The sequence below is a fragment of the Protopterus annectens genome, chromosome 4.part0 (assembly GCF_019279795.1).
Source record: "Protopterus annectens isolate FY-2018-M chromosome 4.part0, PAN1.0, whole genome shotgun sequence".
Lineage (NCBI taxonomy): Eukaryota > Metazoa > Chordata > Ceratodontiformes > Protopteridae > Protopterus > Protopterus annectens.
In genome coordinates, this window is record NC_056733.1 from 823,543,094 (window position 1) to 823,567,833 (window position 24,740).

At 43.5% G+C, this 24,740-nt stretch overlaps 1 protein-coding gene across 1 annotated transcript in view; it reads left to right on the forward strand.

The window, feature by feature from the left end:
* ULK1 (unc-51 like autophagy activating kinase 1) overlaps window positions 1-24,740 on the forward strand; it is a 1,203,955-nt gene that overhangs the window by 612,288 nt on the left and 566,927 nt on the right. Inside the window, exon 7 of the mRNA XM_044068766.1 lies at window positions 19,393-19,466. Coding sequence (XP_043924701.1) covers window positions 19,393-19,466 — 74 coding nt within the window. The remainder of the gene's footprint in view (window positions 1-19,392; window positions 19,467-24,740) is intronic.

A 24,740-nucleotide genomic window follows, 5' to 3' on the forward strand; every position in this document is an offset into this window, starting at 1 on the left:
CCACCCACAGAGCTCTATGGTATTAAATAGTAAGCAAAGTGCAGCCGATGTCTTTGCACTGTAATGGACATACATAACTGTAATTGGTATGCCAGAGGAGCAGGATTGATGGTTCTGTTGTATATGTACATAATTTCAGTATAAGATTTTGTATACTTTGTTGGTGTGTATATTTTTTGTCAGTACTAGAACTTGTGTTGCTTAGAATGATGCATCAAACCTGAGAGTTCTCTTGAACTGTTGAAAGTACTACTGTTAAACTTATCTTTAAATAGAGTCCCATATATAACTGCTGGATGGCAATCTGAGCTTGTCTTGGACCACCTTTTTCATCTTTAAAGTTTGTCACTATATTCCAGTCTTCCATATAAGTAGTAAAATTTTATTACTGTATACATTTGTTAACCAGGAAAGCATGGTGGACACACGTGTCCCTTTTCAGAGATCACCCTGGAGCACCATCTAGTTGAGTGACTTGCTCAGAGTCACACAGTAGGCAAATGGAGATGGCAGGAATTTAACCCTGTACCCTGGGCCACAAGAAGCAGCTCACATCAGCTTACAACCCTAATATTCTGTGCAGCTGTGAAATATCTTCCTGAAAGGCAGTTAATGTTTTCAGTATTTCTCAAAACTGTCACTGCATCACACCATTTGGAAAATGTACATGGAATGTGATTAGTTTTACTTAATATAATAGCACTGTTAGCTCCCACAAAGCAACCCAGATACCTTAGAAGAGAATTTACAAGGATTTCTGCTTTTCCAAATAGTGACATCACATTACAGACAAGAAGGAGAACTATTACCCTATGGAGTGCTCCCTGGAAGGACAATGCTATTCCTTCTACCCATTTAACCATAAAATGCTGCTTATGTTCAGGTCATCCAAGGGCATTTTCTGCAGGGCAACAATCCCAAGGGTGAGACTGCTTTAAGCAGTTCTTCATTCTGTTTTTCTTGTCCGAGCTAATGAACCCATTTACATTTGTAAACATTTTGTTCCTGACCTAGAACATGAATTAGCCTTCTTTGGCATCTAACTGTTGTCACCCACTTTTCATTTATGGTCTTAGAGTGTGTTATCAAACTTTAACCTTGTAAATCTGTAATAATACACATCCAATGGACAAGAACCTATTCCCTCCTTCTTCCACATTATGCGTAATGTATTGTAACAGAACAAACAAAACAAGTTTAATGTATTTACAGTACTAATTCTGTTCCAGTTTAATTTTGTTAAAACCTTGTTACTGCTTCACCTGAGTTTGCTGCCATTACCTAGCATAGAGACAACTCGATGTTTGAACCATTGTACTCAGATAACAAAGACTACCTACTCTTTACTGGGCGTTGTGTCTCCTTATACCCTGATATTGAAGTGCAGGTTACAACAGGTTACAAGTACCATCTTAACTGTTTTTATTAATTTAAATTGCAGTATTTTATCATTCTCATAAAAAAATTGAGTTAAATTACATGAACCAAACTGTAATCCGAACTGAATTTTTACACCAACCCCATATTTATTTTTATGCCCACTGGATACCCAGATTCCCATTGTATATATCTAATAAAACAAGTCTAGGATAATTTCCATCTTTATATGTATTTGCAAATTATCTTAATACTTACATGTCAAATGAGTATTAGGATAATCTTTGAAAGACCCTTCAACTGTAGCTTATTTTGGTCACATCCAACAGTTCTAACAGTTTTTGAACATGGTGCATCACCTATGCGTCTTCAGTTCTGTTAGCACCCAGGCAAGTACACACATTCTTTTACTGTCTTTAATGTAACACTGTTGTTCAGCTCACACTTTCAAGCTTTTATTGAAAAACTCAACTTTTGGTCTCAAAAATGTCATCAGCTCATGGTCTCAAACATGTCATGCACTCAAGGTTCCATCCTCACATACTTGGAACAGACCCCAGCTGATTGCCTGCAATGCATTATTTATTGGGCATCATTTTGATTAGAAAGCTGTGCATGCTGGTAGTGCAACCACATCCACTTGAGCACATGCATGACTTTTCCTGCTGTTCTGTGGAACACGTGTGAAACTTCAGGTATCCTAACCATCACATCCCTGTGTTTCCCCACAGCATTTCTTCTTAGTCTGTCAAACAAATGTAATGGTGCTTAGTTGCACTCCCAGATGCATAATAACCTTTACACTAATCCAAAATACCATAATCTTGACTGCAGCCTAAATGACACAAGAATGATTAGTAGGTCATTTTTTGGAAGAGTTAGTATGGCTATGATGGGAAGGAGGGGGTTGGAGTTCTAGATCTCCCCAGAGATGGGGGCATGTCTCAGTTGCAAGGCAAGTAGCCATTAAAAAATCGGCATTAGAAGATTGAGCTGGAGATGACTGACATTGCATGCACAGTGATGCTTGTGAACTCAGCAGCTCTGATACAAGACAAGCATATATTATGCTGATAGAAGCTCTGCTGTGTTTCCCCCCATTCCCTTCTCAACCTGCAGTGGGCTGAGGTAGTCCTAGTCCCAAATATGGTGTAGTACAGGGGACACTGCATGTGGTAGTAATAAAAGTAGAAAGCAACAGATGGTCAGCTGGACTTTAATACAGTGGGTGGGGGCAAAGAAATAACACAATCCTTCTATCTTTATGGCTATCTTCTGTCACCAGTCCTCCCCAGGCTGCACTTGCTTTATTGGTCAACCTTGTAAGTGAAATTGCAGTACATATAAAACTACATTTTGTTAAGAGCATAGTAAACAATAAAGTATGTAACATTTAATTCCATTCCCAAAGAAACTATGATAATAATTCAGTTCGGCTTTCCAGCTGCTATGGCTTTCTGTTGTGTCTGCTGTATTCACTATTTTAAAGGAGAGAACAGTTAATGTGTAGCCAATCATTACATCCACTTATCATTTTGTGAAGTTGCAAGAAAAAAAAACACTCTTTTTAGTTTTTGTTGCCAATCTTAAGAATGTGACGTTATCATTTAGATTTACATTTTGGATTGTCTATCTTACTTTACCAGTCTTGGTTTCTTTCATCATGGTCTCCTTTGGTGTCTAATGTGTTATCTCTTCCTTGTTAAATTATTTAAAATGGCCTTTTCCATTCCATAAGGATGGAGTCTCTTTGTCTGTAAGCCTTTCTTTATACTTGAGGTTCTGTCTCCCAGTGCTGTTAACCAAAAAGGTTCAGATAGTATTATTGCATTCCCATCCACAAAACCAGCATTTTACACTTGATTATGCTTCATTATTTGGATCCCCAGCAGCATCTTTGGCTTTTTACTGTATGATACTGACATGCATATCCACTGATTGCTCTGTACACTAACATGAGAGTTGAGTCCCCTTTACTCCTTTTCCCACCCTCATATCCCATCCACCCTGAGTGTCATTAAATTTATAGGAATTTCCCTGTGAAACATGCCTACTTTTAAAAGCATGTAATCAGATTACTTGACTGAGTCAACTGCATTTACTTTTCATTCTTAAGGAAGGTACCTCGTGTTTAACCAACAGAAATGTGTAAATTTACACTGTTAAAATTATTTATGTATTTGTTTGTCTTTGTTTACCAGGAAAGTCCGACTGGGTAATACCCATTTTCAGCTTAGGCCTGGGGAGAAAAGCTCCATTTAGTTACATTTCTATTTCTATTTATACACATACAGTAGATACATTTTATACACATACAGTAGATACATTTTTACATTCTAAGATTGATTTTACACAGGTAGAAATTACTAAAGAGGAAGCCCATGCAACTTACTGGATTGTTCAGGCAGTGGTTATGTATAAAACTTGTTTTGTCATTTTAGTGAGATGTTGAGAGTATTCTTTTCAAGGAGAGTATTGTGTGGTGAGCACAAAGTCTTAACCTTATAATGAGCATGTACAGGACCAGGTTGGTTAAGATGTTGTTTAAGCAGTGGTTTAAAACTGTTGAGTTTGTCAGCGAGTTTTATTTGTGTGGGGATACTATTCCAGAGTTTAGCAATGTACTGGGAGTAGAGCAAGTGTCCTACAACATTATTTGACTTATTTCTGAGTGGTAAGAATTTATTACTAGAATGGAGGTCCCATGGTCGACAATAGAGTAGTAGTAAGTTTGGTAGTGCAGGGCATTTTTCTGGATGATGAATGAGTTTGCGTGCTGTAGTTGTGAAGATGTTAGGTATTTGTGTAGTTCAAGCCAGTTTAATTGCTTTAAGTTAAGACAGTGGTGGGTCCTATGATGGAGACTGGTGGCAACTTTACCTATTTTATTGTAAAAATAGGCAGATTTCTTTCTTTGAGTATTGTTTAAATTTATTAGGATAGGAGCGGCATATATGAGAGCTGGCAATAGGAAGGTGGTGGCTAGAGTTTTTCTTGTAGTATCTGTAAGAAATCCATTGATCCTATAAAGGGAGCCTTATTTCTGGTATGTATATTTAATGGTGTTCAGTACATGCTGAATTACAATAGTTTAACTGAATTGTACAGGGTCTTTTGGTCCTAGAAATTACAACTTTATTACTGACAGAATTTATACCCAACTTGTAGTAGGTTTCCAAACTCAGTGCACATCCTTAAAAAGCAACTCAAATACAGAGCACTTTTCCATTAACAAATATGAAATCTTTAATGAAACTTTTGCAACATTATTCAGAGTATGTTACTATGTATATTTAGGTATTGTTATTTGTCCTTTGATAACAGATAATGGTCTAAGATAATGACCCATTTTCGATGGAGGCCCTGGGAGAAAAGCTCCACAACAGATTCAAAAACATTTAAACAGTAGTTGACGAGTAATTATAAGCAAGGGGAGAAAAGACCTGCAACAGACTGAATATTTTACAATGAGTTGGGGAGAAGGGTTCCACAAAAACACACACAAAAACATTTTACAGTAGCTGATAAGCAATTATTTACAAGAAGAGAAAATATCTACAACGGGTACAACACAAACAGATTGAAGTACTTTTATAGAATATTACTAGAATAAATGCGATCAAGAATACAGTATGATCTGCAAGTGGCGAGGCACTTTCAGAAATGGATTGTCATGAATCTCTGGGAGACGCATCTTTAAGAGCACTATTGTGGTAAAACCTGACTTGCGCTTTTATTACCACTGTGCTACTGTGAAAGAAGTGTAGTTTCAAGAACCAAATGTGCCAGCACTCAGCTTGTTCAGACATCAACCTTTAGTTGCTTGAATAGGTTGTTTTTCTTTAATCTTGTTTGAACTGCATTTTGGCTTCAATCCCTGTGCATCACACATGCCTAAAGATTAGCTGTAAAAGAAAAACTAAAACTTGTCATAAAAACTCACCTGAATGCTGGACTGTTGTATAGATAAAATGGATTTTAAAAAGCAAAATTTATGAAATGAGGTCACATTTTCCACAAAGACATTTATTTTACCAGAATTGTGGTGGAATGCATACATTAATAACTTGCCATGGCTACCTGAAGGAATAACAGGATCTGATATTGTAAATCTTCATTCATTCCTTAATGATAGGACTTTGGTTCCATCCTCAGAACTGACATGACCGGTACCAAGGTCGCGCCAGCCAAAAACTCTCAGCTAAGACCTACCCACAATGCCCCTCTCATGGTGTCTTCAGATCTCGTTTGTCATGTTCCTTGTCAGACATGCCAAGCCTTCTCTTCAGCTAAGTGTAGCTTTTTTGTGGTTATTTCTAGTTCTAGCTGTCTATTAACCAGTTTTTTCATCTAAGATTATTTCTCATTTCTACATCCCTTATTTCCTGACTAAACCCTACCCACAACCTTGGTAGTTCTTTTGTACTACTCCCTCTTCCCTACCTAGTAGGCCCTTCTCTTACCTTTTTGGTATTTCCTAGTACCATTGTTGGTACTCCATTCCTAGCTACCTGTATTAAAAAAAAAAAAAAAAGAGTTTCTCACTATTCTTTATCTTCTTGTTTGGTAGATAACGTTTTTCTTTTTGTCTGGTTGGTAATAGTGTGTGATAATGTAGAATAAGGCCAAGCTTGGGTTCAAGCAATGTGATAAGTGTGGGTGTAAGATGCCCAACTCTGATGGTCACACCCAGTGTGTTTATTGTTTGGGCATTGATCACCTTAATGTTTCTTGTGACATTTGTTCTAGCTTCAGCAACCATACGTTGGCTGAACACAAGAACAAGCTTATTTTGAAGGGTATGCTGAAAACACCCATCACGGAGGCTCTTTCTGGGATGGAGGTCTCACACCTCCTTAGTATAAGGATGTGAAAAAGCATAAGGAGACACGGAGTTTTTCGGTTCCGACATCCCCGTCCTCCTCTGAACCGAGTCAACACTGGGCTTCTTCTGCACCATCGGTGCAGACAGCTTCAGCACCAGGGCTCCTGTCTTCTCCCTCGGTGCCGTCCTTGATTTTGACTCAGACTCATACCACTGTACCAGCTTCAGCACCATCCCCCTCGGTGCAGACCTTGTTTATAACTCAGGTTCCGACCACTGTACCTGCGTCTGCACCATCCCCAGCCATGATGCTGATTTCTTACACGGCTCCACCGATAATGAAACCTTTGGTCCCAAAGATCTAGCACCTTGCCAGAGCCATGTATTCTCCCTCTTATGACCCCTTTTTGGGACAGCAGTTTAGTTAATTTCTTCAGAGACCAGAATCTCCATTGGCAGCTTCCTTCAGATCCACCAGGAGTCTTTGAGAACAAGACGTAGTGAGGGTTGTGGACCAGCTTTTGGCAGCTAGAGGATTACCCACCCCGACTAGGTCTTCCCTCCCTCTTGGAACAGAAGCTGTCACGGCACATTCACCTGTCTATCCTCCTCCCAGGTCTCGGAGACTTTGATACCATGGCCATCCCGGTGCACTCTGTTTCAGCTCCAACAGTGGAGGCTCCCGTGTCGGCACTGATTACTCTTGGTGCCATAGCTCCTTTGGAATTGGTGCACTCTCAGGGCAGTGATTGGGCTGTCGGCACTGTGGCACCTAGTTTGGCACCAATTATTTCTGTGGCTCCATCTATGGCCACGGCTCTCCTGGCAGCTACCGGTCCTCTCGGAGCTCCTCACCTGGAGGAGGGCTCCTTGGGGCAAGGTGTGACCCTGGTTCCGAGGTCATCCTTCTCTGTTCCGGGCACCCATCCCTCCTTGGGCGGGCCTGCATTCCAGGTGATGGAGAGGGTTCTTGCTTTAATAAGCACGTGCAGTTGTCCTTCCCCAGAAAGGGGAGAATGGACTGTACTGTGACCATCTGGAATTTTTAAGTTTGATGAATTTGTTTAGTAAGCTGAGATCCAGGATTGGTCTCCAGTCCCCTGTCTTTTTTGGCACTAAAAAGAACCTCGAGTAAAACTCGGATCCTCTTTGGTCTGGTGGGACTGGTTGGATGACTCTTTTTGTTAGTAGCTTTTCGATTTCTATGGCTGCAGCCTCCCTCTGACCAGGTGGAACATCAGGGATTCATTTTACTGGTCTGGGAGTAACTGCTTCAACAAGCTCGCAGTTAGCACCCTTGGCATCGGAACCAGAACCCCCCTCTAGTATGCATCTGTCCCAACCTCCTACTCTGGGATCTCGAGCATGGGAGCCGCAAGACCTTCCCTTGAAGGGAACCCTTTCTCTGCAGTCCTCCTCAGAAGACCCCACTGGGGAGCCACCCTGGAAGAAACTTTGCAAGAGGAAGCATCTTGATTCCCATGAGGAATCCATCACCGAAGACACCATTATAATGAGGGAGAAGGGTTCCCACTGTCTCCCCTAGAAGACTTCTCATTTGGAGACATTCTCGAGATCCTCAAGCAGAGAGGAGACTGGAAGCCCTCCAACCCTTCGGAGGAATCTGTGTTCTTGCAGGCTTTCCATGCTCGACCATCTACTTCCTGGGTGACCCCACTTGTGGATGAGCTCATTGGGTTTATTGTTCAGTGTGCCTGGAAGGCCCCGGAGAACATAGAACCTGTCCACTGGAGGCCAGATAAAATTTTGTCCACTCCTGAAGACCAACCCATCTGGTTCAAACATCTGGCTGATTCCATGGTCGTGGTGGCGGCCACTAAGAGGGAACTGGCAGAAGATAGTTCCACTGTTCATCCCCCGAACAGAAAGTCTCGGGCTATGGACAGACTGGGGAAGCGGACCTATGCTTCAGCGACCTTTGCCATTTGGTCGTTGAATTACCTGGCATACTTTATTCGTCTTCAAAGAGACTTAGTCTCAGAAATGTCTGCCTCTTTGGCGAGGGTACTGCCTGAGGAGGTGCGTGATACTGTTGCCTCTCATCTAGCTACCCTAGAATCCATCTTGAACTATTTGATGTGCTTGATTTCTCACATTACTGAGGGGGCAGCTCGAGCAGCTACATTGGGCACTGTCATGAGACAGCATGTTTGAATGCATTTGTGTGATTTCGTGGACCCTTTTAAATCTTCCTTTGTCAATGCGCCTGTTGACGAATCTTCCCTTTTTGGTCCCAAATTATTGACAAATCTTCCCTTTTTGGTCCCAAATTAAGAGACGCACTATCACGTAGTGAGAAGAATGGAAATACCTTGTCTGCTGTGGGCTTATGTCCCCCCCACCCCCCAGAGATCCTACTCCTGGAGTCAGAGGGGAGGAAAAATGTGTTTCAAGAAGTTCCAAGGATCTTTTCGTGACACTCATGATGAGCAATCCCCCCGTGGCAGAGGGGGCAACTCATCTGGAAGACTCCCCTTTCGGGGAAGAGGTGGTCCGCGCAACCAGGGAGCTAGAGATTCCTTCTCTGGCTGATCCTTCCAGCGCTCCTGAACAGAGGCCTGATTGCTTTCCTCTGGAAGCAGTTGGGAGTCGATTTTTCTCTGCACCTACAGGCCTGGCAACTCAAACAACGGATGCTTAGGTGCAGAGAATAATATCCAGAGGCTATCATATCCCATTCGACCTTACTCCCAGACCAGTAAAATGAATCCCTGATGTTCCACCCGGTCAGAGGGAGGCTGCAGCCTTAGAAATCGAAAAGCTGCTAACAAAAAGAGTCATCCAACCAGTCCCACCAGACCCAAGAGGATCCGAGTTTTACTCGACTTTCTTTTTAGTGCCAAAAAAGACAGGGGACTGGAGACCAATCCTGGATCTCAGCTTACTAAACAAATTCATCAAACCTCAGAAATTCCAGATGGTCACAGTACAGTCCATTCTCCCCTTTCTGGGGAAGGACAACTGCATGTGCTCTATAGACCTCCAGGATGCGTATTGCCACATAAAGATGGACAAACGCTCCCGGAGATTTCTCCGCTTCTGGCTGGGAGCCAATCACTATCAGTTCAGGCTACTGCCCTTTGGTCTCTCGACAGCCCTCAGAGTGTTCACCAAATGTATCGCAGTTGTAGTAGCTCATCTCCGACTACAATGATTCCAGGTGTTTCCATATCTAGACGATTGGCTCCTTACCACCACGACCAGGAATCTTCTTATTCTCAGTCTCTCTTACATGCAAGGCCATGCTCTTCGCCTAGGTATCACGATCAACATGGACAAATCACGTCTCCAACAAGGGCACTGGAATTCATTGGAGCCAGCTTCGACACAAAGTCTTGTCAAGCTTCCCTTTCTCCTCACAGGCTTCTGATGATTTCCAGGCTACCTGATATTTCATTACCTGTTCGCGAGATCCTTCTGGCTTCACACAAACCTTCCACCAAAAAAAATTATTCCAATAAGTGGACTAAGTTTTCTAGATGGGCCAAAGAACATAACATAGACCCCTTTTCCATGTCTTTTCAGAAGATCCTACAATACCTCACTACCTTGTTGCACACAGGAGCTTCAGCATCGGCAATTACAGTGCATTTAGCAGCTATTGCAAACTTTCACAATGGAATTGACAATTCATCTGTTATGTCACACCGACTGTGCAAAACCTTCATGAAAGGAGTATTACATATTAAGCCTCCTGTCACACCTCCTATAGAGCCTGTCACGCCTCCTATAGAGCTGTGGGACTTGACTTTGGTGCTTCAGTCGTTAACAAGTCCTCCCTTCAAGCCTTCTAATTCCTGTGATATAAAATTTTTGGCTTGGAAAACTCTACTTCTAGTAGCCCTTACCTCAGCGAGAAGAGTATCTGAGTTGCAGGCCTTTAGTGTCAAGAGACCATACTTGATTTTTCATAGGGAAAGACTTTCTCTATGTACTGACCCCTCCTTTTTGCCCAAGGTCATTTCTGTTTTTCCATTAACCAATCTGTTGACCTACTGGTTTTCTTTACCCACCATTCAAATAGAGGGGAATACCTTCTGTCACAGGCAACTTCGTTTCTACTTGGACAGAACTAAATCTTTCAGAAAAACGGATCAGTTGATGTTCTTTGTGTTCCACTGTTGCAGTCATCACACTTGGGTTATCTGCCTGCAGGTAGCCCTCAGTCAGCCCGAATACCAGAGACTTAGTATTTCTACATCGGTTGCTGTCGCTTCAGGACTGACGTCAGGTCATCAAGGGTATAAAAACAGGTAGCCGACACCATTACATCAGTCTTTCTTGCCGAGGAGCCCGAAGCAGAATCAGTTCGCACAAGTGCCGGCCGGTACCTGAGTTTTTGTTTCCGAAATGAATCATCCTGAATTCTTCTAGAGCTAAGTACCCCATTGGGGACCCTCTTTTCTTGCTCTAACTGATGTCAGAAAAAGTTAACAATTGTCTCACCTGTGGAAAGCAAATACCACATCGAGATTTCCATTCTTACTGCTTCACCTGTTTAGGCCCAGACCACAACGTACCTCACTGTTGGTTTTGTGCTTTGTTCAATGCCCGAACTATTCGTCGTTGGGCCCTTATTGTAGCTAAATACTTTCGTTCTCGATCTCCATATTCCGAAATGGCTTCTGTAAGCCATCTGACTATCGATCTTCCAAAAAATGTAAGAATAACAACAGAGACTGACCGCACAGGTCCAAAACTGCCGACGACAGTTCCATTAAGCTAGTTGCCAGTTTGCTGGTACTCAGTGAGACAGTTTCGCAGCCCCTGATGCCCACTTCAGTAAATTCACAGGCTGCTACTGAGACCCATTTGGAATCCGGTATGCCGCGAGAGTCTTCTTTGACTGCGGAACCTGCGGATGTCTCTACCTTGGATAGGTCTGGAGCCACTGTGCAGGCACCGGCTTCTAAGGAAGTTCTTCGCATTACCGATATTCGACACAAACCGATGACTTCTTTCACGTCTTCAGTTATCTCTAAAACTACCGAGTTTCTAAGGCCAAGAATACGAGCTATGCCTAAAAAAACCGACTACCCAAACTCAAGCACCTGCTTCCTTGCTACAATCACAAATGCTTAAAATGGCAGAAGACCTGATCATGCTGATTAGGGGAAGTCAGCCTTCCTCTGCTAAAAGAAAAAGAGACCTGTCCCCAGCAGCTTTGACTGACCAAGAGTCCGATGACTCTGAGGTTTCAGAATATGAAGACATGCCTTTATCTGCCTATGCGGATTCTGATGCAGAGAAATCCATTCCTTCTGCTTCCCCTCCAGAGGATTTTTCTTTTGGTGAAACCCTACATACTTTGAGAGAACAGTTCCACTGGGAATGCCAGGATTATCCTCAGTCAAAAAAGAGACTCAGGGAATTTTTAGACTTACCACAGCACAGACCCTTAGCTACCCCTCCTGATTTGGATGTTGTGGATGATGTCTTCATGGAATCCAGTCTGATTCCTGATACTTTACCCCCTGCTCCCAGGAAACCTGACAGGTACTGCAGAGTCCCTGACTCTCACAAATTTATTTTCAAAAATCCTACTGCTGACCCAGAGGTCATCTCCCAAGAGCCTAAAGGAATAAAAGTAACTACATCGAAGAATCCCACCCCTTTGGACAGGGATTCCCGAGCTTTAGACAGATGGGGTAAAAAAGTATACACCTCTGCAACTCTCGCCATTAGGGCATTGAATTGCCTGTTTCAAATGCTGAAATACCAGCAACATACTATGGAATTTATTAAGCAAAAATTATCTACTTTTCCTGACTGCAGAAAGTAAAGATTTACAGGAGCTTATCTATTCTGCATTCTAAGTCAGCAAACATACCCAGCAATATGGGTTTGACGCCCTAGACGTATCTTGCAGAGCAGCAGTCATAGGTTCTGTACTTAGAAGGCATGCTTGACTTAAGGAACAGACCTTGCCAGACCATGTCAAATCAAATTTGAACAAGGACAATCTGTTTGGCACCAAAGCAGAAGAGGTTCTAAAAAAGATGGAAGAAAAGGCTAAGTCTATGCAGACAGTCAATGATTTTTTGCAAGTGCAGCCTCCAAGATTCAGTAGGCATTGCCCTTCAAAGCATTGGTCCTTTCCAGCCCCCTCAAGGCCATCTCAAACTAGACCCAGGGGAAACAGACCCCCACCCAGACTACAGTCTCAGGGTATGCAGAGATCTAAGCAATGGAGTACCTCCACTTCTAAAACAGGGAGTGCTAAGTCACCCCCTTACGGAAAGAATTCACAATGGCTTCTCAACTACTCTCCTCACCTCTGGCCAATTGCTCATGCCCCTAGGAGGAAAACTTGCCCACCATGCAAAAAACTGGACCTCCATCACCAATGATTGATGGGTCCTCAACATAGTATCCCAGGGGTACAAATTTTACTTCTACACACTGCCAACCCCAAAAGGGTTCCCAGACCTTCCACCAAACCAGTGGGCAGAGGCACAAAACCAAGTTCAATCCCTGCTCTCCATAAGGGCAATTCAGCCTATTCCTGAAGAACAGATAGGCCAAGGTTTTTATTCCAGACATTTCCTGGTACCCAGAAAAGAGGGCACCTGGCGTCTAATCTTAGACCTTTCTATTCTAAACACTTTCCTGGTATTACCAAAATTCAAAATGCTCACCCTACAGCAGCTTCACCCTATGCTGTCAAAAGATGCCTGGTTAGCCACCCTAGACCTAAGGGAAGTCTATCTTCACATCCCTATCAGAGACTCATGCAGGAAATAGCTACGTTTCAGGGAAGGATCTATGCATTATCAGTTCTCTGCACCTCCCTTTGGCTTATCCACTGCTCCCAGAGTCTTCACAAAATGGCTGGCTCCAGCCATTGCCTATTGCAGACAGAGACAGATTCAAATTTACCCTTACTTGGACGATTGCCTAATTTAGGCAGACAGTCAGGAAAAGCTGTTGCAGCACCTGACATTGTAAAGGACCTTCTAACCACCCTAGGGTACACCATCAACGAAAAGAAATCAAAACTAGTCCCCAGTCAAAAAATTGTATTCCTGAGAGCAAGCTTGGACACAGCATCCCATAAGGCATTCCTTACTCAAGAAAAACAAGCCTATCTGATAGGCTACTTCATTCAAATGGCCACCAGAACCCAGCTATCCGCAAGGAAAATCCTGCAGGCTCTAGGGTTCATGGCCTCCTGCATTCTACTAATTCCATATGCCAGACTGCATATGAGGATACTTCAGTGGTACTTGAAAAGTCTTTGGTGCCAACATTCTCAGGACCTGGAAACATACCATGTCTCAGGACAGAGTTTCTTTGGTGGACAGCAGCATACAACCACAACAAGGGACTTCCCATTGCACAACCTCGTGCCACCCAGACCCTAACCACAGACGCATCAGACTATGCCTGGGGTGCACATCTGGAGGGCTGGTGCATTCAGGGCCACTGGAACCCAAACCAAATTCACCTGCACATCAACCAAAAAGAGATGCTAGCTGTTCAGCACTCTGTGACAGCTTTCAGATCCCTACTCTCACCAGGGCCCCTTCTGATAAATACCGACAACACCACAGTGATGCGGTACATCAACAAGCAGGGGGGAACCCACTCTTACCCACTCTGCAGGCTAGCCATGACCCTGTGGAACACAGCCTTGGCTATGCAAATTCACCTGCAAGCTCAATTCTTGCCAGGCAAACGCAACTCTCTGGCAGACGACTTAAGCAGAAATCTCCTAGACCCACATGAGTGGCAGTTAGACCTCTATACCTTCACCCTTCTAACCCAGAAATGGGGTACCCCGAAGGTGGACATTTTCACCTCCCCCTACAATTACCAGCTCAGCAAATTCTGCATCAGGGTACCTCACAGCAAGGCCTGGAAAGTGGATGCCCTATCTTTTTAGTGGGTAAACCTCTCAATCTATGCATTTCCCCCTCTGCCACTTCTTACAAGAGTGCTACTCAAGATAAGGCAGGACAAACCAAGGGCAATCCTGATTGCCCCAGGCTGGCCACGCCAACATTGGTACCCACGTCTGCTCAGTCTGTCACCGGTGCCACCATAGCACCTTCCTCAGATCCCAACCCTCCTCATTCAGCAGGAGGTCAGATCTTGCATCTGCAACTGCAAACCCTGAACCTTGCAGCCTGGCTTATTCCTTGAACTCTCCTCCACTGGACCAGCCTAAGCAAGCAGGTGCTAGATGTCATTCGTGAAGCCAGACGACCCAGTACTAGGAAATCCTATGCTGATAAGTGGAAAGGGTATTGTTCCTGGATTCTCTCTAAAGGAGTGGCTACAGCACAGCCTCCCTTACCTCTCATCCTGGACTACCTAGCAAACCTACTACACAGAGGCCTATCCTTCTCTTCCATTAAGATCCATGCCTCTGCCATCTCTGTTTATTACAACACTGAGCCACCTCTCTTCATCCTCTCATCAGACAGTTCCTGAGTGGGGCAAACAACTTCAGGCCACCAAGAAGAGCCCACACCCCTGCTTGGGACCTTAACTTTGTGCTGGAAAAGCCCATGCTACCCCCCACTTTGAGCCTGCAGCGTCAGCAGAGTTAAAATTCCTCTCTTAGAAAACAGCCTTGCTTCTGGCCATCACCTCAGCTAGAAGATTGTCTGAGCTACAAGCACTTGTGGCTGTGGAACCCTTCATTATTTTTCATGCTGATAGGGTCTCCCTCAGGACTAACCCTTCTTTTATGCCCAAAGTGGTATCCAGTGTGGCTCTTAACCAATCTATCCATTTGCCCACATTCTTGACTTATCCTCAAAATAAGGGGGAAAGAATCCTGCACTCTTTAGATGTGCACAGACAGCTCAGATTCTACCTTGATAGGACTAAGCCCTTCAGGAAATCTGACCAGTTACTACTCAGCTTTTTACTAGGGGCAGAGGGCAAGGCCATATCAAAACAAACCAGCTCCAAATGGATAGCACATTGTATCCATTCCTGTTACAAACAGCATGGGTAACTATCCCCTCAAGGGGTCAGAATGCGTTCACTAAGGCAACTTCAACCTCTACAACCTTTCTCAGAGGAGTCCCTACCAGGGACATTCTGGAAGCTGCTACTGGGAGTTCTGTTCACACTGTCACCAAGCATTACCACCTGCCTATCTTTTCCAAATCCAGGACGGGTTTTACAACAGCAGTCCTGCAGGGCATTCTAGCCAGCCCGAACTCTTCTTGACTGCCTCCACCCATTCTTCAGCTTTGGAAATCAACCCAAGTGTGATGACTGCAACAGTGAATACACTCGAACATCTACATTTATGGTAAGTGTACACAACTGTACTTTTGTGGCCTTTGCAGGACCCAGAATGGGTAAGCCTGTTTCCAAAATGACTCTGTCTTCTTGGCTCAGAAATACCATTACTTTCATCTACATCAAAACAAAGTGTCCTTGCCTTCCAGAATAAAGGCTCACTCTACTAGATCGATAGCTACCTCAGTGGCCTTTCATTCCAGAGCCTCTATGGATGATATCTGCGCAGCAGCCACTTGGGCAAGACCTCATACCTTTATCACTCATTACAAATTGGATCTGGCCTCCAGGGGACAAGCATCTTTTGGTTCTTTGGTGCTTAGGAATGCCTTCCTTAGGGCCACCCAGGACTCAAGTAGCTGGGGACTCGGTCCTATCAGTAAGGAATGAATATGAAGATTTACAATATCAGCTAAAGAAGTTATCTCTTACCATAACGTTCCATCTGAGTTGTAGGTCTTCATTCATTCATTCATTACTTCCTGCCCTCCTTCCTCCTGCCTGGACTCCTGGTAGACTTTAGGCTCTCCTTATTAGTCAAGGTGTCTGCTCAGATACAGCCACCTACTATAACTATTATTATTTCTATACTGTAAGGGCGAGCAAACTCGATCTGAAGAGACAGTGAGAAGGGCATTGTGGGTAGGTCTTAGCTGAGAGTTTTTGGCTGGCGCGAGCTTGGTTCCGGCCGTGTCAGTTCTGAGGACGGAACCGAAGTCCTATCAGTAATGAATGAATGAAGATCTGCAACACAGATGGAACATTATGGTAAGATATAACTTCTTTTTTGCATGCATCTCCTGTGGATTTTTACTGACGAAGGAGTGCATCAAGTGGTAGAAGAAGGCAGTTCTCCTATTATAATGCTGATTTCCTGCATATTTTGTAGTTTTGCCCTTGTACTCCCATAATTCATCAGTTAAAGCGCTATTATCTTAAAAAACAAAGGAATTTGGCAGCGAGCTGTGTTGGGCCTATAAGATTACTGTATAGACAGCGCCAGTGACTCAGCAGGTAGCACACTCATCTTTGGTGCTGAAAGACCAGAAGGCTTTGGGTTCTTTTCTCAGTCTAGGTGATTGGATTACTGATGTTGAATTGCAGCATTTGGGCATGCTGCACTCCTGAGTGTATCGCTCATCAGATGAGATGTTAAACTGAGGTCCAATCTGCTTGACTTGTTGGTAGCTCAGTGGATGTAAAAAAATCCCATGGCACCTATTGAAAAGAGTAGGGTACATTCCCTGATGTCCTTGCCAAATCCTCCACCCCCAGTTGTAGAAATGTTACTTTGGCTCTGCTGGAATAACATACTTTTGAGTATTCATCCCCATTACTGACTTTAAATTCCTCATACAGTGCTCATTTGCTGTATACAGATGTAAATAGAATCAGTTGTTTCATTGCTGTATTTGAAACAAGAGATCACTTTTTAACTTTGTATTGAATGTTTGTCTGCAACAGCCAGAGCTATCTGGCTTTCAAATAACCTTATCATTAAGTTGTTACATTTACGTCAGTGCCCTCCACTCATTCATAAACTGGTATTTGTTTCTCATCACTGCCCTTGGAAGTCATCAGAGCAAGCAGTTTTAACTCTGACATAGTCTTTATCTAACCAGGCAGTGGGATGCAAAGGCTTCAAGGAATGTAACAAGCATCTGACTGGGCATCTTTCTAGTATATATTAGCAATGAATAATATTTGTATAGCTTTAAGTAAAAAATAAATAAATAAACAATAAGGGAGTCTGTAATATATTACAATGAGTGCTATAGAGGCAGTAACTGATCATAATGTGGATGTATCCCAAATTTAACTACCTAAATATAAAATAAAATTAGGAGTAATTCAATGTATGAAGATAGTGTATGATTTTCTTCCTGTTAAATATTTGCAACTTTGAAAACTTTCTTTGCTATTATCTCTCTTATGTGTAAGTATGTTGACTTTAAGTGCGCATATTGTTATGAATATTCTAGTTTTTGTATTATGTTCTTTCTGATGTTTTTTGATTGATTGCTGTCTCTCTCTCGCCCAAGTTGTGGCTTAAAAGGGGTTTTTAGACCAGCTCACTTTCCTGGTTAGTGAGTAATGAGATAAGTAAAATAACTAAAACAAATCATTTCTAAGTGGCTACTTGACAGTCTCACCTGTTGTAGTGGCATGGCTGACAGCCTCTTACCCAGTCAGACTAGTGCCCATTCTGTTAGAAGTGCTGTTAATTCTCTGACCTTAAATCGACGTTTCTGCAGGAGACAAGTGTGAAGGTCCTCAGTCCACACCTTTAAACTGAATGTTCAGCGACTTCTGATCAAAGTATGTTGTCTAGTACTGTTAACCTATTTTACTGACTTGTTGTTTGATAATACAGCCAAGTGTTGCATACTGAGACTAGGAAAAATAAGAATATAATGTAGTACTGTTTGAGTCAGGCAGCTTACATTAGCTATGGATATTCAGAATTCTTTTTTTTCTGGTGTCAGTATTAACACACACACACCGTGCTCTCTCACGTTTATTTTTATCCAGTATTTGTTCGACTTTTGTCGTTGCGAGTACTACATTGTGAATTAATTATGTTTCCAGTACCAACAGTCAGGAGCCTCCCTTTGAAAAATGGAAGACTGTCTTGTTGTTTATGTGAATGGTACATAGGGCCTTTACTATTAAGATAGCTTTCCACACATTCAAGATTCCCTGCATATTGCTTATTGTATTCAGTATGTATGCACCTGTTTAGAGGGAGTGATGCGATACCTATATGTTAAAAGCCCACACATGGGCAGAACTAGACTGCTGTATGCTTACAAGTTGTATGCATGTGTAGGTAGGAATTTCTGCCAGTTACTCATTGAAAGTTTTCCTATGGGAGCAGTAAAGTGTGAGTTGTCTGTCCCTTTCACTAATAAGATTGCGTACTAATTGACTATCTGCAAAAACTTTCCTACCTGTATAAATGCAGCTCATCTCTAATGTCCATTAGTGTAACCCAAGGGAGATTTGAGTTAGCTGCTAGCCAAAATAGCTTTGTCTAGTAAAATACCATTTAGATTTGTATTACCCATAGCTGAAGACTGGGACAAGAAGATGGATAAGGAATATTTACAGTCATGCTTAAGTACCTCACCTGACATATTTTCCTATTACTGCGCTTAAGATATGAATGCAGAATGTATTGAAGTACTGGAGGAGGAAGGAAAAACCCTGATAGGCCCTGCTTTGTTAATAGGCATGTCAATGTCCATTTGGAGCTCTATACAGTTGTGTAAGGCAGCCTATTTATACATTAGGATTGTCAAGGAATCTTGAGTTTTCCAGAATGACAAGGAACCCTTCCTGTTTTGCTCCTGAGGTACCCTTGTCAAGGATAAAATGACATACAATACAAGAGGAGCATTTCTTTGTAGAAGTTGTCATAGAACCTTGTGGGTGTTACATTTTGTACTTAATTTAGTCTGCTGACTAGTGGCTGCAGATGTTAAAAAGCTCCTTAAGCAGAGTTATAAATCCTTGGCCCAGGTAATCCGAGTTCATTTAGCCGCTCAGACATTTGATTGTGCTGGCAGAGGAGAACTGGCAATGAAGTTGGATGCATGCCCTGCTTCTAATGGTGTTTGCGTAAGGTGGGGAGAAGTAAGTTAATTGAGCTTTTTTTCCCTAAAAAGCTAATCAAGCATTCTTATTAGTGAAAACTAACTTGGGCATAATGTAAATATCACGAGATAAGATTAAAAACGCTTAATGTGTCAGCTTTTTTAACATCTAAAAAGCGTACTGTTTTCTTATTTTAGAGTTTTTAGTGCCATTTTATGTGTGCCATATGCCTAGCTTTTTTACAGTATATTGCTCATTAATGAATAAATGAAATAATGGGATCCTTTTGTATTTCACTTTCTTACCACCAGCTGACTTTGGCTTTGCCAGGTACCTCCAGAGTAATACAATGGCAGCAACTCTTTGTGGATCTCCCATGTATATGGTAAGTGCTTTGCACTATTTTTACATTTTATCCACAATCACATATTTCAGTACACCCAAGCCTCAGAGGACAGTATCTTCCATTAAATACAGGTAAATTGTTTACCTCTCGTGTAAATTGGTTTCTGCTGATGAAGAGAATGAATACACACCTGCTTTCAGTTCCATCATGCATGTATTTATCAGGTCTTCACAGTGATCATGTCTTTTGCACTGGGTTTAAAGAGCAGACTGTTAAGTGAGTGCCATTTAGAATGAATGCACTACTTCTTTACATCTTGAAAGAACAGTGTTTCACCACATGGACACAGATTTGAGAGTTGATGGCTTGCTTTTCTATGGCTGTACTTCCGTGTAGTCTCATAGGGTCTCAGCTCCCCGATTTTAAAGGAATAAAGAAGCACTTGTTTTTAAATGGGTACTATATTGTTCACTGCTGCAGTAGGGATAACATTTGGGAATTCAGCCGCAGAAGTCCCAGAGTCCAGCCCAATTTCCATAGCTTTTCACCATTTCTCCTCCTCCTGGCTGGGTAGACACCCTCCACTCTGGACTTCAGCATGTCTGTGGTGTAAAAGGGTGGTATAAGAGGGATATCCATCTGCACCATCTGTGGTTGTTTTTTTGTCACAGTATGAGAAAGGTCATGGATCAGTGTGAGCATAGGGAGTCCATTGTTGTGGCCTTGCTTCCAGAATGTGAATAAATACCCTCTTGGGGAAAATTTTTATTTTTACTTTGTGTGTTGCTTGTGTGTAGGTAAGAAGTTCTGAGGCAGTGGGGTATGTCAGTTTTTAATGTTAATAACTGCATTACTTGTAAGAAGCAAGTTTTGCATACATAAAGACCTCAGTAGTCAGTGTTTGCTCTCTTTAGGGACCCAACACCACATTGCTTGCTGTTGGCACAGACCTGCAGCCAGAGATTTGTATGGGAGCCACCAAACCCAAAAAGAGGGCAAAGGTGGCCGAGCCTTATCTTGTCTCAACCGGCACTGGTCAAGTCCTCCTCCCTATCCCATTTCTGGATCTCCTCACAAGATGCAGTGAAGTTGGCTTAGGATTTTATACTTCTCCTGATGAACCTGTAGCCACCCTCAGGAATCCTTAAGCATAACTGGTACCTGACTTGAAAATAAGAAGGGAAACATGTTCCTCTTCTTAGAGTCAGACTCCTCTGACTCTTAGGAGAGTGAAGTAGCATGTGTGGCATAAATTTCATCCCCTTTTTGCAGGTCAAACACTGAGGACACCCTATCCTCTGGCTGCTCACCAGAGACTTTCTCATTTCAGGACACCCTCAACAAGATGAAAGATTTCTTAAATGGGAGTCGTAAGGAGTCCTATTGTGCACAGAAAATGTATGGAGATTTTCTGGGTTTCCCAGATCCAAAACACTTGGCTACTACTTTAGTGACTTGAAGGTCTTGGTGAATGCATTCAGCAGTGCTTTTTGGAGCAAGACTTTTAGCTCCCTATTGTCAGTTCCTAACCATATTTGCAGAGTTGTAGTTTCCTGTTAGTATTTGCATAGGTACCAAATTGTTGATTCAGTTATGGTGGCCACAGTACTCAAACCAAGAATCCTCTACCCAGTGACATAAAAAATAAGGTACTGGACCACTTTAGGAAGATGATCTATACCTCTACCACTCTGGGCTCTGAATTACCAGACATCAGGAAGCAGGTCTGGCTGAGGGTACAGCCCTGCCAGAATATGAAAATACAGCTTAGTGCCCCATTAGGAAAGTAATCACTGTTTGCACCTCTGCAAAACAGGTGTTTATGAATCAGAGGAAAAGAGGAAGACAGTGCAGTCTATGAAACAGCTGATGTTATGTAGTCCTATCTCACCTCCATTATAATATGTGGACTCGGCCGCTTAGAAAGCCTGAAAACTTCTGATTGGCCAGTGGCTAATAGGTATCCCATGATGCATGCGCACATTCTCCAGATCTCGTTTGCCGCGTCTTCAGTCGGAAGCTTCCTTTGGTTGGCCATGGCTAAGTGATTTAGTTCTTTATTATTCTGATTATTAGAGAAGTTTTTTAACTTATTGTGAAGTGCCTTTCTTATTGCTGTTAGCCTTATCATGATAACCGATTGTGTCAATTTAACCGGACTTGACTTTTTCCTGGATTTTACTTTTTCTGCTATAAAAATTTGGGCCTGTTGGCCTTTTTTGTGTGTGTTCCGTGAGTGTGTGCGTTTGACTAAACCATTTTAGTTAGAGGCATTAGTCTGTTTCCCTTTCCTTTACACTAAGTTCGTTTAAGTTAGAGAACCTAGTAGAACTTCCCTTGGTTGTTTGTTGTGAGAAATAGGGCTAGATCTGTTTAAGTTAGAGGATCTAGTTCCTCTCTTGTTGAGTGAGTGTGTTGTTTTTTTTGTTCAATCACCTATTGGGATTGCCATTATGTCTAAGGAACATAAAGAGCATAAACAGGATCAAAAAATGTCCATCACGGATGGACATAGCATCTCTGTGTACTGTTTAGGGGCCGTACATCTTCAAGAGACTTGTCTCTTTTGCCATTCCTTTAGTTCTAGAGTGCTCCAGGAATGGAAGAATAAGTTGATTCTAAAAGGATTGTTAAAACCTTCTTTCGAGGAAGACCTAGCCAGCTCGTCCTCCTCTACTAGGTTGCATTTTTCCAGTAAAGATAAGGGCAAGACCTCCAAAAGGCCTTCTCCAGACTCAACTTCTGTCTCTGAACCTCCACAGAAGTTACCTAAATCAGAGATGGTCTCTGTCTCTTCGGCTCCACTGTCCTCGGAGCCGATCGAGATTCTGGACATGTATATTGCAGTATCGGCACCCAGTGCTTCAGTACCGATCACCAGCAGTCCTCTTCGGAGCCGGTCTACAGACATTCCACCGATCTCCCCTACTTTAAAATCACCTATATTACAGAGAACGAGGTCTCCAACACTGTCCTCCAGATCCTCCAGGAGCTTTTCTGAAGAAGACATCGAGAGAGTGGTGCTCAGACTCCTTAAGTTGTCGGCCTTGCCAAAATTTTTATCGGCTCCGACCACTTCTGTCTTGGAGCCGACTCCTGCTACCGACCCTGCTCTTTTTCCTCCTCCAACCCAGATTGGGCCTTTGGAGCCGATGCTGTCGGTACTGACTACAGTGGTGTCCTCGGCTCCAGCACCCCGGGTGGTTGTCTCGGAACCAGGCCCGGCTCCGACACTGCCGGTGCCGTCCGAAGTGTCTAGGGTCTGAAGCTCTTCAGTCGGGCCCAAGGGGGACACTTGGAACCGAACCTCTTCATTGCCGAGTCTTCCTCTTGGTGCATCGGCCCAAGTGAGCTCAGACCCTACATCATTCTTGGAGCCAGTTCCTTTGGAGCCATCAGCGCCTACGCTCTCCTCAGAGCCGGGGCGTCGTACGGAGCCAGAGGAATCAGTTTTTGTGAAGATGAAGAGCATGTTGAATAGTTCACCCATACCACGTAGGAGTACCGATGCTATACTCCCTCAAGCACCGACTACGGTCTCAGCATCCTCTCTCCCCCGGGATGGTAGAGACTCACAGCCACAGGACCCCCATTTGGGTGGTCCCTGATCTTCCGAGACCTCCCCAGAAGACCCCACTGAGGATCCCCCTCGGAAGAGATCATGTAAGAGGAAGCATGTAGACTCCTCTGATGAGTCTGTCACATCTAACACTGACCTTGATGAGTCGGAGGGGTCCCCTAAGTCATCCTCTGAAGATGTCTCCTTTGCAGACATTTTGGAGATCCTCAGGCAGAGAGGCAGCTGGACCACCATTACCCCTTCCGATGAGGAGTCAGTGTACCTGAAGGCTTTTGGGTCTCAACCCTTAGCTTCATGGATGTCTCCTCCATTTGATGAATTGCTAGATCTTGTGAGTCAGAAGGCATGGCAGACTCCCGATGCCGTGGAACCGGTCCCCAGGAGGCCGAATAAATTTCTCTCCGCCCCTAAGAACAAAGAGTTTTTATCTAAGGGTTTACCTGTTGATGCCATCGTGGTGGTGGTGGCCACTAAGAAGGAGCTAGCAGAGACTTCTTCTATCCATCCACCTAACAAGGAATCCCAAACGATGGATAGGTATGGGAAGCGTTTCTTCTCTTCAGCGGCTTTTACACTCAGATCGCTGAACTATCTATCACATTTTACGAGACTTCAGAGAGATCTCCTAAAGGAGTTAGGAGATACTCTTCAGGGTACCTCGATCGAAGCAGTCCCATCTACAGTATCGGCTCAGTTGGCTACCCTCACATCTGTTGTTAACTCCTCCATGCGGCGGATCTCATATGATGGTGCGAGTAGGGTAGCGGGTTCAGGAGTCTCATTAAGGAGACATTCCTGGATGCATCTGTGCAACTTTGCTGCGCCTTTCAAGTCTATATTCACCAATGCTCCCATGGACGGATCCTCTCTTTTTGGACCCAAGGTGAAAGATACCCTCACCAGGTGTGAGCAGGAAGGAAAGCCTCTCTCTGCCATGGGAGTTCGTTTTACCATTCCTTCTAGACCTTACCCTAAAGGTCAGAAGAGCAGCAAAATGTGGTTCAAGAAATCACAGAGACCTTTCCAGGACACACAAGGTGATTCCTCCTTCAGAGGCAGGGGAGGAGGAAATAATAGTAGACATCGCCCTAGAGGCAGGGGAGGCCCAGAAAATCAGGGAGGTCGCGATTCCTTTCGTGACCATCCCTGTCAGCGTTTCTGATGTGGAACCCGACTGTGTGTCTCTGGAGCCAGTCGGTGGTCGCCTGTCCTTGTACCCAGAAGCCTGGCTAAATCTTACTCGAGACACGTGGGTACAAGACATCATTACCAGAGGTTACTCTATACCCTTTTCCCATCCTCCACACCCTCCCAAAAGGATCCCAGATGTACCACCCAATCACAAGGATCAAGCGGCTATAGAGATAGAAAAGCTGCTATTAAAAAGAGTCATCCAAAACGTCCCAACAGACTAGACAGGATTCAGAACATACTCCAGGTTCTTTTTAGTTCCAAAAAGAACAGGGGACTGGAGACCCATCCTAGACCTCAGCAGGTTAAACAAGCATGTAAAGAAGCCCAAGTTCCGAATGGTCACTCTACAATCCATACTCCCTTTGTTGGGGAAAGACAGCTGGATGTGCTCAATAGATCTCCAGGATGCCTACTACCACATAAGGATGGGCAAAGCATCAAGGAGCTACCTACGCTTCCAGCTGGGAACCAATCATTACCAGTTTCGGGTGCTGCCCTTTGGTCTCACCACAGCCCCCCAGGTGTTCACCAAGTGCATG